Raw genomic sequence first — 12,917 nt, forward strand, 5'->3', positions numbered from 1 at the left:
AAGAGGGGAAGTAAGGCCTGAGTGAAAGTAGGAGGTGGTTTAGCCCCTCGGTTGGGGTGGGCGTCCGACGGTTAGCGCGTACGCCCCTGCGTAACGAGTTTCGGTCTCGGAGCGACGCGTTCGACCAATCGGAGCCACCGTCGGTCGTCCTCAGCTACGGTGAACGGTGCTGCTTGCGCGCCGCCCCACCGTCCAAAGTAGTCCTCTTTCGGTGCTGGATTCGTGGCCTTGTTTCCGTGAACGCGAGGGACGAACGAAACGGCGCGTCCCACGTATTTGATGCGTGCCCCGTGCGCACACGTACACGAACTGTTCTATAGTAACAAGCACACATACTTACTTTAACGCGTCCTCCTGTCCGCGCCTACCAAGCAGTCACGTTGCGAATTGCGCTTGATCCCAAACGATCATCATCCTCCTCCTCGTGTGATATCGTGTTTTCCTTTTTCGAACTAATGTTGTGAATGTGAATTTACTTCGCTGAAAACTTTTGTGTAGCGGCGTGCCCGCTCGAGTGTTCTCGAACCTCTTTCCCCTCTAACTTCTTCGTCGAAAATCATTTTTAATTTTGGCGGCAATCTCGAACACGATTATTTTATTATTATTAATTAGAATAATTATTTTAATGAAGAAAATACGCGTAGGATTAGTTTAATGGAAAAAGGAATGTAACAGTAGTGTCGTGATGTGGCGAGTGTTGGTAGTATAGTAGTGTAGTGGTATTAACAGAGTGGTAGTGTTAGGTAGTAGTGGTAGTGCAGTAGTGTAGTAGGCTGGTGTGAGAATCGAAGAAAGGAATCAGTAGTAAACGTGCAGCGTATGCATAAGGCGGTATGTAGTAAGGAGATATCTTGTAGACAAAAAAAATATAACAATGCTACCTGCTCGAACTACTTGCAAGGAACGCATTGAATATAGCGCGTAAGAACACTTTCGAAAGTACTGATCGGTTCGAGGAGGATTATTTAATAAGATTAATAATAATACGAAGATGTTTATTTCACTGTAAAGAAACTGAAGAGACGCATTTTAAGGTTAGAGTTATAAAAGGAAAAAATAGTGAGGCTCTCGGAAAGAAAATTTTGTTTGATACATTGTGCACTAGAAGAATTGTGAAGGGGGAGGGAGAGGCAAGGATAGAGCGCGCGTAGAAGCAGAGTGGACGACCAGAGGCGGAAGAGGAAGGGGCGGTGGTGGTGGCGGTGGCGGCGGGAACGGAAGAGGAGGAGGTGGTGGAGGCGGCGGCGGTGCCGTTTCGTAGAGCCAGAGCACGTGTTGGCCGAGAATTAGGTGGAGTCCCATGTGCAAAGTGGGTGGAGGCTGCCGCATCGTGAGGCTGCCTTCCGCGCGTTATATCGCAAGTACGTGAGTCCGAGTATTAGTGTGAGTACGAGGGTGAACGCCTGCGAGCGAGCGAAAGGGCGAGCGCGAGTGGGCGGGTGTGACGACGCGTTCGCGCCTCTGTGTGTTGGTATTGTACGCGCGGCCTTACGCCTCTACCGGCGCAGATACGCCGATACGCGCTCTCTTCCGAGAAGAGGCGACCGAACACGAGCGAGAAAACGACTGAGTTAGTTGGTTGAATGTTTTATATATGTATGTGTGTGGTGTGTGTGTGTGAAAGAGAGAGAGAGAGAGAAAGCGCGCGAGAGAGAGAGAGAGAGAGAGAGAGAAAGAGAAAGTGGGCGAACGGGTGGGACAGTAGGAACAGGGGCGTAGGGAGGCGGTCCTCGATCGGGTTCTCGAGGAGGGCTCTGTGTCCATCTTTGTCTCGGAAGAGAGTAGCCCCTCGCTTCGCGCACGTGTCAATATATCGCATCGCGCGATCGTCCCTGCTGGACCGATAGAGTAACAATAATCCGTCACTGATTTCTCCTCAATCTTTTTACTTCGTATTCTTCTTATTTCACGGTAGATACATATGTACTTGTCTCATTCGACGTCAACTCTTATTTATACGCCTCGCCCGTCGCGATATATGTAAAATTCTGATGAAACGAAACAGATCCGGATGGATCTAATACTATCATCCTACTCGTATCCTCGATACTATTTATTTCCAAAACAATGTCCTCTTCTTTCCTTTCCTTTTATGGAAACAAACCTCCATGGAATTCTGCGTGAAAAAGATATCCATTTTCAGGAAGTGTGCCGACAGAAAATAAAGTGGTTTTCATTATTACAATAACAACTTCTATCGCGGGAGAATGCTGAAAAATGAAATCCTAGCATAAAAACTGTAGACGTCAAATTGATTTTAAAGTTTATACCAATTTACTTGCCAAAAGTAAAAAATAAATATTTTCATCATGAAGCGCAGCGTTGATGGGAGAACTATCACTCAAGTAAGAAAAACTTTGTTTACATTATATTTTTATTATGCATGATATTGTATTCATGTTATGATTTTTATATTATACAAGAAAAGAAAAATAAACATTGTTTGGTTTGATAGGAAGAGATCGATGAGCAAGACCCTTTACAATCGCAAACTTCTCAACATCAAGATGAAGCTGAACAGCAACAGTTGGATCAACAACAGCAAACTGCTCAACCACAAATTAGATTTTTAAGTTCCAATATGTTACAACAACTTCAGCAACAGCAACAAGATGTTCAGCAGCAAGCGCAACAGCAACAACAGCAACCACAGGTTATTACTTTACAACAACTGCAAAATTTTGTGCCTTTACAAGCCCAACAAGCGCAACATGATCAACAAAGGACGCAAACAATTTCTGTACAATCTTTGCCTCAGCAATTTTTACAGGTAGGTCAATTAAATAATGTCTTTGTTCGATTAGTAGTTTCAATGGAATTTTCTTGTTTATTTATAGGGTGCACAAATACTTGGTACTCAAGCTCAAGCGGCACTTCAGCAACAGCAACAACAAGCACAGCAACATCAGGCACAACAACAAACGCCACAACCGCAGCAACAGCAACAGCAGCAACTTAGTTATAATGTGATACCACAAATGCAAGCTGTAAATATTGAAGGGGGAGAAACTATATTCCTTCCATGTTCTGCGATGTCGGGTGCTGCGGCTCACCATCAAACACAGCCTACAATGCAATTTGCTACTGCTAATGGACAGCAAGTACAACTAGCCAGTCAACAAGTGCAATTGGCTAATGGCCAAACTATTATAACACCGCAACCTGTCAGTCTCATAAGAGCGCCTGGAGTATTTCCTACTTCTATTATTCAAAACATTGCTGGGCAAACAGTTCAGTTGCCTACAGGTATGGTTTTATATACTATATTTACCTATTAGTATTACAATATATCTGTGGTATATATGTACATATGTTTTACTATTTTATCAATTAAAAATAATAGTTTATTTTTTTATCTGGTAGGACAAAGCGTTCAAGTAAGACCATTACAATTTCCTATGCAACATGTTCAGCAAACTGTGCCTGTTCAAGTACCAGTCACTGCCAGTAATGGACAAACTGTCTATCAAACTGTGCATTTTCCTGTTCAAGCTTTATTAAGTGTCTTTAATATGCCAGCTACGCAAATGATACCACAAATTACACAAGTAAGTAGATACTCTATAAATATTGTAATTTTAATTAGTAAAATAAGTGTAGAATACAGCAAAACAGTAACTATAGACTTTGATCAACATTCAAATTCAAAATAATAAACGTGTTGGATGATAACAATGTTAAGGATCTCTCCAGGTTTATAAAACCATATTCACAATCAGTTTACAAAAGTATAACGTTATTGTCAGTAGAATAATAATCAATTACAACGTTGATCAATTATAATTTTTGAACAGACATACTTATAACTCTGATATCAATATTTTTAATATTACATATTGCTGTGAATGTTAATTTGTATAAATTGATTTACATTCATGCATACTCATAAATAATAATATATTTCAGCAAATTCCTCAAATGGCTCAAATTATTACACCAAACGGACAGATTCAACAAGTTCAGATTGCAAATTTACCACAACTGCAAAGTTTACAAGTAAGTGTAAAATCAGTAGATTTGTTGAAAGTAAGCTTTCCTAACAAAACAATATATTAATGAATTATTTGAAATATGTTAATAACAATAAACAAAAAATTTGTGATATTATAGAGTCAACAAGTAACACAAATGGCTCAACAAGTTGCTCAACAACAAGCACAGCAGCAAGTTGTACAGCAACAAGCAGTACAAGCGCAAGTTCAGCAGCAACAACAAGCTGCTGTACAAGCGCAAGTCCAACAGCAACAACAACAGCAGCAGCAACAACAACAACAACAGCAACAACAACAAGTCGTACAAGTAATACAGCAACAGCAACAACAACAGCAGCAGCAGCAACAACAACAACAACAACAACAACAGCAGCAGCAGCAGCAGCAACAACAACAAGTTCAACAAGTACAACAATCATCAGCACCAGCTTCTACAGTAGCAACTTGGAGTACAACTGTTACAACTCCAAGTAATGTTCAGGTAATAATAATATTATGTATATTTTTTTTATGTAATGGTAGATATGGATTTACAATATGATGAATATTAGTAAATAATAGTAATATTAGTAAAATAAAAAATAAATGATACACAAAATATTAAAAATTAAATTAAATGTATTTACAGGTACTTGGTATTGGTTCTCTTGCAAGGCCTATGCCAGCAAACAGCAGTGTAATTACTACGAAAGATGGTCAGAAAATTGATGTGCAGACGTTAACTGCTTTAACAAGACCACCTGAAACAATTGAAGGTGATATAAAATTGACAAATATAGATGCAAGTCAATTGGCTAATCAAATTATACATATTCCAACTGCACAATCTGCGCAAACTACAGTTCAACCAAACACGATAACAGGTATATAAACAATTTTGTATCTATTATTGTGTAATTTATATAATTAACACATTGTCGGCCGCCGTTGCGTATGCGTGACTTCTTTTTGCCAGCAGTTATCGACTGGTATCACGAAAATATTATTTTACGAAAAATGTGCAGCCGTCAAAGTGTTTATAATATATATATATATAAATTTATATAAAAATATATATTCTTTTAATGTTTCTCATAGGTGCGCAAGGTCAACAGCTTACTCTAATTCCTGCATCTGCTCTAGCAAATTTAACTGCTCAACAAGGAAATATGATGAGAAGTGTTGGTAGCGGGAGTATAATGCAACTGCAACCTGCTGCTGGAATGAATACTACAAATGGATTTCTTCAATCCATACCTCTACAGAATATTCCAGGTTTAGGAAATGTACAAGTAATACCTGCAAGTGCGTTACAGCCTGCTACTGTACAAACTTTACCTACTGCTGCTACAGCACCTATTGTCGCTGCTCCAGCTTTACAACTAGAGTCAAGTGATCCATCTAAATGGCAAATTCTACAAACATTGCAACCAAATGGAACGCTTACGACGTCAGCTCCTACATCACATCAACATCAAATAACAACTGCAACAAATGCAAACGTAGATACAGATACTAATAAACAACATCGAAGAAGAGTGGCTTGTACATGTCCCAATTGCGGTGATGGTGATAGGTACGGTGTATTATTGCTTTAATTTAATACTGATTTCATGTTCTTTTTATCGTGCACTATTAGAGTCGGTTTTTTTTTTGTTTTCTTTTACATAACATTGATGACCCTGGCACAATGGTTTTATGTTTAGAAATAGGGACATGACTCGAAAACGTCAGCACATTTGTCACATTGCTGGTTGTAATAAAGTTTATGGGAAAACAAGTCATCTTCGGGCTCATTTAAGATGGCACACAGGGGAACGACCATTTGTTTGTACTTGGGTATTTTGTGGAAAAAAATTTACAAGATCAGACGAATTACAACGGCATCGTAGGACGCATACTGGAGAGAAACGATTCGAGTGTCCTGAGTGCACGAAAAAGTTCATGCGATCAGATCATCTGACAAAGCATATTAAAACGCATACAAAAATTCGTAGTACGGTAAGTAAATTTTGTAATGCGTAGACATCATGGGAGAGATGCATGAAATCATTCTAGTCTAACATTTTCAAGTAATTTGTTCATGATATCATCTTGTAAAAACTTTCTAAAAATAAAAAATGAATTAATTTTTGGTTAATTAAATTTATAATACCACTTTTAATTTGTGTTTTAGGAAGCTGCCACTTCTACCCAGGAAGGCTCCTCTGAAAGCCAATCTTCCGCGGAAGAAAAAATTATAATTGGTCTTCATAAAACAGAGCCAGAACAGGGAGCGATTATTTTATCGGAACCAATAGACGAAATGAAAAGTGATACGATCAAGCATATAACAAACGAATAATATGTTAATGTCTTTTACATTTGAATTTTCTTAATGGAGCTTAAACGAAAGTCAAATCAAATGAACTTTCTAGTATTTATATATGTACATATTTAATTAGCTGTCTAAGTTATTGGGTTATCTAGTGAGTTGGTTATTACGAACTTTCTAGACAACTCAATATATTAACAATAATAGCCTGCACAGATTATTGAAGTTATTTTCTCTAAAAAGAATTATAACTGAAAAATTTTTACAGGAATTGTAGTAATTACTAAGTTATACAATCTATTTTTTTATTGGAAAAGTGTAAATATGTATATATTGTATATCTATGTAAAAAAACTTTTTGCACAAGAAAATTTTACACCTATAAACGTTTTTTTGATATATGATTATTAGAAAAATCAGTCTTTCACCTTATTGAAAAATATAGATTAAAAGAAATAAATGACATGTTAGTATACAATTTTTGATGATGGAATTTAAATACAATCTTGTAAAAAGAAATAAATGATAGAGTTAAAATACCTAGTATTGTTATATGATATGTTAAATAGTTTCAAATATATAATAGAACTAATGGTTTTCACAGATTGTATTTCTTTCAATAGAAAACAAAAAAATATATATATATATATTAGCAGATCCTAGATATTTTTAAAGTTTTATCTCTGTAAGTAAATAATATTTTGTAATAATATTTTTTAATTACTCGGGTGGTTATATATATTTTGTGATATTATTTTATTTATTTCAACATTTGTCGCCAGAGGACAGCTCATTCGTGTAAGCTCGAGAATAGCGCTCTTATGGTATAAATATACAAATACAATATGGCCGAAAGAGGAGGAAGTTTGCGAATCTTAACGAATGACACTTTATTAAACGTATAAAAAAATTTTTTAAATTTGAATGTTCGGTCGGCATCGAGTGTTTATTATCATTGACGAACGATGGATCTTGGAATATATTAAAAATTATTTCGTTCTTCTGCAGCCACATTGAACGATTATGTTACTGAATGATTGTTGGTGAGAGATGTTATGTTTATTTCTTTAATAGGAGAAGGCATTTGTAAGGTTTGTTCTTACAAAATGTAATCAAAGAATTGAATTAATACAATTCCGTACCATTATACTATGTATTCTTTATTACTGTCAAATGGATAGGTGCTGTCATGGACACTGATGTTGAACTGTCTAAAGAAGGATGTGAATCTGGTCCAGGTTGTTCCGGTTATTCTAGCATGGTGCACAGTAAGAAAGTTATTAAACATGCATTGCGACAACAAGCCAAGAGACGTAGAAAAAATACCACCATAGCAGCAGGAAATTCTCGTACTTTGCCAAGAATTGTTGTTAAACCACTGCCACCACCTCCACCAAATGAACCGCCACCACCGGTTAACAATGTACAACACATCAATACAGGTATTTACAATCATTTATTTTTTTCTTACATTCCTAATTGTTTATAGATGTTTAAGTTTTTCCTTATCCGATAGTAGTTGAAGAACCCGCTGCAACAATGAGGGAAGTTTTGGCTAGTTTGCCAGGATTTAGTTTAAAATCAGGAAGAAGACGTTCGACAAAAAAATTGTCTGTGACTGCACAATTAGAAGCTGGTTTAGTAGATCTTGAATCACCAGCAAGCATTTTAGCAAGTACAAGTTTACGTGCTTTATTAAATAGGCATACGTTCCAAGGCCTTCCTCCTTTATATCAAAGAAAACTCGCACAGCTTTTACCTGCGGTTGACCGACAGGTTGGTATTTTTAAATTAAAAGATAATTCCTCAACTTTTTGATATTTAGATAATTATTTAGAAATTTGCCCTTCGTACTGATTTCAATGACCTTGAAATATATCGTCAAGGTTATTATTCTGGAAAACTTGTTTCTATGCATGTTTCAATCGGTCAGCCTTAGTTTTTAAGATATTCATAAAAAACTTGTTAAACTTATATGGATCGGGTTCGATTTATATAACCCAGATGCAGTCTAGACGCAATCAAAAACTAACCCTTACGTAGAAATATACTTACCTATATTATATGTTACTTTGCATTGAGTCATTTTCATTAATTTATTGCACTTTATATAATTCATCATAGCATTCATTACTTTTAGTTTTATTAAAAACTATATCAAATGTTTATTTGAATGTCATGTAACATATATAAGGAAAAAGTCATTGAAATCAGTTAAGAAATTTTTAAATAATTACTAATATTTATTTTGATAATACTTATTTCTATTTTTTTTTTTCTATTAAATATTAATTAATTGATCCGATGTGTTATATACATTTAGGATGCAGCAACTTCTGGATTAAATAATGAGTTTTTTGCTCGAGCCCTTTTAGAATGGCGTAAACGATTAGCAGAAGGAGAATTTACTCCAGAAAATCAACAGCGATTAAAGATGGAAGCAGAACGTGACAAAAATAAATTAGATCCTTGGAAAGTAAAACATTTTGAACCCATTTGGGGTGAGAAACGTGAACCTAAGCTAAGGTCGGGCCTTCATTGCATTAACGAATCACGATCTAGTGGTGCAGTAACACGTTCAAGCCTAAGGCTACGTTTGGAAAACAATATTGACACAATAACATCAGAAAATACTCATTGTCCTATTGTATTGTCAGAAGATAAAATTGAAGAAGATAGTTGTAAAGTTGACATTAATACAAATAACACTGAAGATATAAATGATGCACAAGAAGAGCAAGCAAATCTTTTATCTACTGAATACAATGAATCTGTACACACTGACTCTGTAGAAATAGCTGTAGGCACACAATTATGTCAGGAAAGGATAGATGATACTATTCGTGTTAACGATATTACAGAAGAAACATCAAAAACTAATGAGATAGAAAATCAGATCTGTGAAGAAAAGAGTGTAGATACATATATGGAAGAAGAGTTACAGGAAAACCATAAAGAAGTAGAAGATGATGTTAAAGATCACCTTCTTGAAGTTTCAGAAGAAAATACAGGACCTTTATTAGAAGATAATTCATTATCAAAATCTAATGAGCAACCAGAACAAATGTCCTTAGAAGAACCAAGCTCGCAATTGTCCAAGGAATGTACACCTGAAACTTCAGTAGACCAAATATCTCAAATATCAAAAGAACAAATTACTCAAATTTCTGATAATCAAATTTATCAAATAACAGATTGTGAAACTAGTACTACACTTGGAAATTCACCAACACATTCTCAAGTTAGAACAAGTGATATTGTAATGGATGAATCCAATTTGATAGTTAATAATACACAGGCAGAGTCAGGGCCAGTATCGCATGAAAATTCAGCAGATGGTGAGTCACAAATTCCTGAAGGAATGGAAATTGATAGTGAAACTTTACAACGTATACATGAGCTAGAGGTAAGAAGTAAGTGTGAATATTGCTTAACTGTTATTTTTTTCGATTACGATAATTTATGTATAATATTTAGGTACGAGGAGAAATGCGAGAAGCTTATGAAGAAATTTCAGGATGTCCAGAAGAAATTATGTATCCAATTCTAGAAAGTATGGAAATGGAATCAAACACTACTGAAGAAACAGAAACTCAAGTAGTATCTGCACAAGTAGAAGATGTCAGAGGGCCGCCAGATGTAACTGGCGGAAATGAAGATGAAGCTTTAAGAGAAGCAAATAATTATGTTTGTTCTGAAATGTTAGAGTGTAGTTGGACAGTAGATCCTGCTGTTAATACCATCAATAATAACAACAGGGTATGTAAATACAAAATGTATGATATAGAAGTATTCTTTTTCTATATGATTTTTCATCCTTTTTTTTAAATATTAAACAGACGCAACAAGAAGAACTTCAAGTTCCCTGGCCTTTGGTAGCTGCTGCTTTAGATGGTTCAGTTGCTGCTAATATTACAGTGACTACACAAGATGAATGTGGCGAAGTACCTGCTACAACCGAATCAACTAATAGTTCTGCACAACAATTTATAAATTCAGACGCCACTGTTGAATCTGTTAACTGCATTCAACTTCCTGTCGTTCAAGGAACTCCTTTTCAATCTGAAAATTTGGCAATTGGAAATCCAGGAACAAGTTGCATAATGAAGAACCTTCAATCACAGAATCCACCAATTATTGCCTTTCCACAATTGCAGTCTATTAGATTTGTACAAACCAGTTTTCATTCAGAACAAAATACAACACCAGTATTGAATAATGCTACTGCAATTTCGACTCAGTTACAAAATCAGCCAAACTCAACTCCACAAGTTAACATTATGAGAGCACAAGAAGAAATTGTACAGCTGAACACACAGAATAATATTCTGCATAATAATATTCGTGATAATGTAACGCAAAATCAAATTCAAAATACAGTGCCAGTTGGAATCGGAGTGCAAACACAGAATAATCCCCGAAGTACTATTATGGTTCAACATCAAGCAACAACACCTACACAATCGCGTCAAATTGTCGCCACACTACATCAACAACAGCAACAGCCGCAGCAGTATCATAATACATCTATGTCCGTTTCTTCAAGAACATCTCGTTCTAATAATCAAGGGAGTCAAAGAGGTTCAAGGAATAGTAATAAAGAACAGGGAGGAGGAAGATCCAGAGGTACAACTAAAGAACCACCCGGAGCTGTTAATTTGGAACGCAGCTATCAAATTTGTCAAGCGGTAAAGCTAATGTCCTGATCTTTGTTTAAATGTATTATACGTGCATAATAAATAATACCTCTATCATTTATGATATCATTTTAGGTAATACAAAGTTCACCAAATAGAGATCAACTTAAAGCCCATCTCAAACCACCTCCTAGTTTGCTGGCAAGAGGTGATGGAGCATTTACAACTAGTAAGTCCGGCGGACGGACAATAACAACACTTAAAACTTCAAAAACACAACAATCTATCCAACATAATAAGCAAGGACAAAATAAACCTCAAGCAGTCATGCTTAGGCATGTTTTTGCTACAGCACGTCAAGCAACATCCACAGAGGTATGTTCTAATATTTTATTTTATTTTATTTTAATAAGTTTAACATTTATATATGTATTTTTTTGGGAGTTTTATATAATATTTGAATACAAATATTTGATAATGGCTTACTTTTTGACCAAAAATAAATGTGGTACACCAATGTGTACATTTGGTAAAAAAGGGTTCGATATTTTAAGAACTCATAGTGTTTACCAAGATGAGTAAAAAATGTTTAATTAACATGGGTCTTAAAATTAATCGATGTAAATTAAGTTTCTTGGCAAAAAATATATTAATAAAGGAATTTTATTAGAAATATGTTTAGTTCAAAGTGTGATCAAAATGTAAAATATGAAATTAAACAAAGACTGTTATTAATATCAAGAACGATTACTTCGTAGATGTAGACAGTTCAAATCTTTAGTAGATATTTATCTAGAATGCTTATAAATAATAAAAGTTAATTTACGTCGAAAGGGTTTGTTTCAGGATCTATGTTAATTAGATATTTTTTACTAATCTCGATGAATACTATAAATCTTTAAAAGATCGGATCCTTTCTTTTTACCACCTTGTATGTATTTATATGTATGTCGATATTTCTTTGATTAATTATGCTGCTTTTTCTTTTCATTTTTGATATTGTATATTTCTGTACTTGATGCATTTGCATAGATTAGAAACTCAAGCCTGGTCAGTATACTATTTTATATTTTTCTCTGTGTACAGTGCTAATCTTGCGTGTGGCTTGATACGATCTCTGTATCATACAGGTACTTAACAGACAAATCTTTATCCTAGTTCTGAGTTTCTAATAGATAGTTGAAAAAGTATAGTGATATACACATCGAAAAGGTAGCAAATTAGAAAAAAAAATAAAAAATATAATAAATCTATAAATTTCATATTGTTGTATTGTAAAAAATAATAACAAAACTTTTGCGTGTAAATAATTCAATGATGTATAGAATAAAGTAATATCATTAATGTTATCCCATAGCTAATTGCATAATCGGCAAATTATTAGGTTACAGAAAGCAATACAGTAGCGCAGTTAGGATCTACAGCTACCAGTGCACTTGGACAATACATTCTTGTGCAAAGGACAGGCGTTGGAGATGGTGCGCCAAGAGCATCATCTGCACCACCATTACCTCCTCAAATTGCAGGAATGGGTGTTGGAGTACATTTAGTTAGAGGTAGACCAGCGAGTGCAGGAGAAGGCTCACACCAAGCAGTTACGTTAAAGGCACGAGGTACTGATGGCAGAGGAGCAGGTGGAGCTGAACCTGGAGCACCTGGTATGATTATGGGTGGAGATCCACCACCACCTTGCGATTGCAATATGCGGGGTGCTATGGTAATCTGTCGACAATGTGGTGCCTTTTGTCACGACGATTGCATTGGACCACAGCGTATCTGCGCTACTTGTCTTAATTAACGTATATATCTATTAATTGTTTATATATAATGGTAATTAACACTGGGAGAGAGTGTTGAATATCCAAGAAAAATGTCGAACAGTATTTGCAGCCATGTATGTGAACGTTATATTATGATTTATTCGTTTGTGACATAGTCACCTCCTTGAACAGTTTTTCAAAAGTATTATATGTGGTTCTAGAAGATAGACAAAAA

General features: G+C 35.5%; 2 protein-coding genes across 6 annotated transcripts; both read left to right on the plus strand.

Moving 5' to 3' along the window:
- Positions 1–1,215: 1,215 nt before the first annotated feature.
- On the plus strand, positions 1,216–6,498 carry LOC122523370 (transcription factor Sp4-like). Of its 2 annotated transcripts, none has more exons than XM_043645059.1 (11): positions 1,216–1,361; positions 2,144–2,345; positions 2,456–2,770; positions 2,838–3,246; positions 3,364–3,548; positions 3,907–3,996; positions 4,111–4,473; positions 4,621–4,855; positions 5,070–5,547; positions 5,678–5,972; positions 6,148–6,498. In XM_043645059.1, exons 2-11 carry the CDS (start codon positions 2,310–2,312, stop codon positions 6,313–6,315), a joined length of 2,574 nt encoding a protein of 857 aa, XP_043500994.1. In that variant the 5' UTR covers positions 1,216–1,361; positions 2,144–2,309; the 3' UTR covers positions 6,316–6,498. The 2 variants fall into 2 exon arrangements, with proteins under 2 accessions (XP_043500994.1, XP_043500995.1); XM_043645060.1 differs by lacking the exon at positions 1,216–1,361 and adding an exon at positions 1,378–1,911.
- A 590-nt stretch (positions 6,499–7,088) lies between these two features.
- On the plus strand, positions 7,089–12,917 carry LOC122523371 (putative Polycomb group protein ASXL3). Of its 4 annotated transcripts, XM_043645065.1 has the most exons (9): positions 7,093–7,328; positions 7,467–7,727; positions 7,802–8,061; positions 8,609–9,691; positions 9,763–10,044; positions 10,125–10,973; positions 11,058–11,297; positions 12,009–12,052; positions 12,307–12,397. In XM_043645065.1, the coding sequence occupies exons 1-8, from the start codon at positions 7,319–7,321 to the stop codon at positions 12,012–12,014; spliced, it is 2,991 nt and encodes a 996-aa protein (XP_043501000.1). In that variant the 5' UTR covers positions 7,093–7,318; the 3' UTR covers positions 12,015–12,052; positions 12,307–12,397. The 4 variants fall into 4 exon arrangements, with proteins under 4 accessions (XP_043500997.1, XP_043501000.1, XP_043500998.1 ...); XM_043645062.1 differs by lacking the exon at positions 12,009–12,052 and having other exon boundaries at positions 7,089–7,328; positions 12,307–12,917; XM_043645063.1 differs by lacking the exon at positions 12,009–12,052 and having other exon boundaries at positions 7,094–7,328; positions 7,805–8,061; positions 12,307–12,917.

The sequence above is a fragment of the Polistes fuscatus genome, unplaced genomic scaffold (assembly GCF_010416935.1).
Source record: "Polistes fuscatus isolate 324 unplaced genomic scaffold, CU_Pfus_HIC Scaffold6, whole genome shotgun sequence".
NCBI classification, from domain to species: domain Eukaryota; kingdom Metazoa; phylum Arthropoda; class Insecta; order Hymenoptera; family Vespidae; genus Polistes; species Polistes fuscatus.

Bases quoted from the DNA above. Each gene is read 5' to 3' on its own strand.
- LOC122523371 (XM_043645062.1), top strand. The intron at 7,728-7,801 runs GTATTTACAATC...CTTATCCGATAG, and splicing joins TGTACAACACATCAATACAG to TAGTTGAAGAACCCGCTGCA. The intron at 11,298-12,306 runs GTATGTTCTAAT...GCAAATTATTAG, and splicing joins GTCAAGCAACATCCACAGAG to GTTACAGAAAGCAATACAGT.
- LOC122523370 (XM_043645059.1), top strand. From the start codon at position 2,310: ATGAAGCGCAGCGTTGATGGGAGAACTATCACTCAA. The intron at 2,346-2,455 runs GTAAGAAAAACT...TTGGTTTGATAG, and splicing joins ATGGGAGAACTATCACTCAA to GAAGAGATCGATGAGCAAGA. The intron at 5,973-6,147 runs GTAAGTAAATTT...TTTGTGTTTTAG, and splicing joins ATACAAAAATTCGTAGTACG to GAAGCTGCCACTTCTACCCA.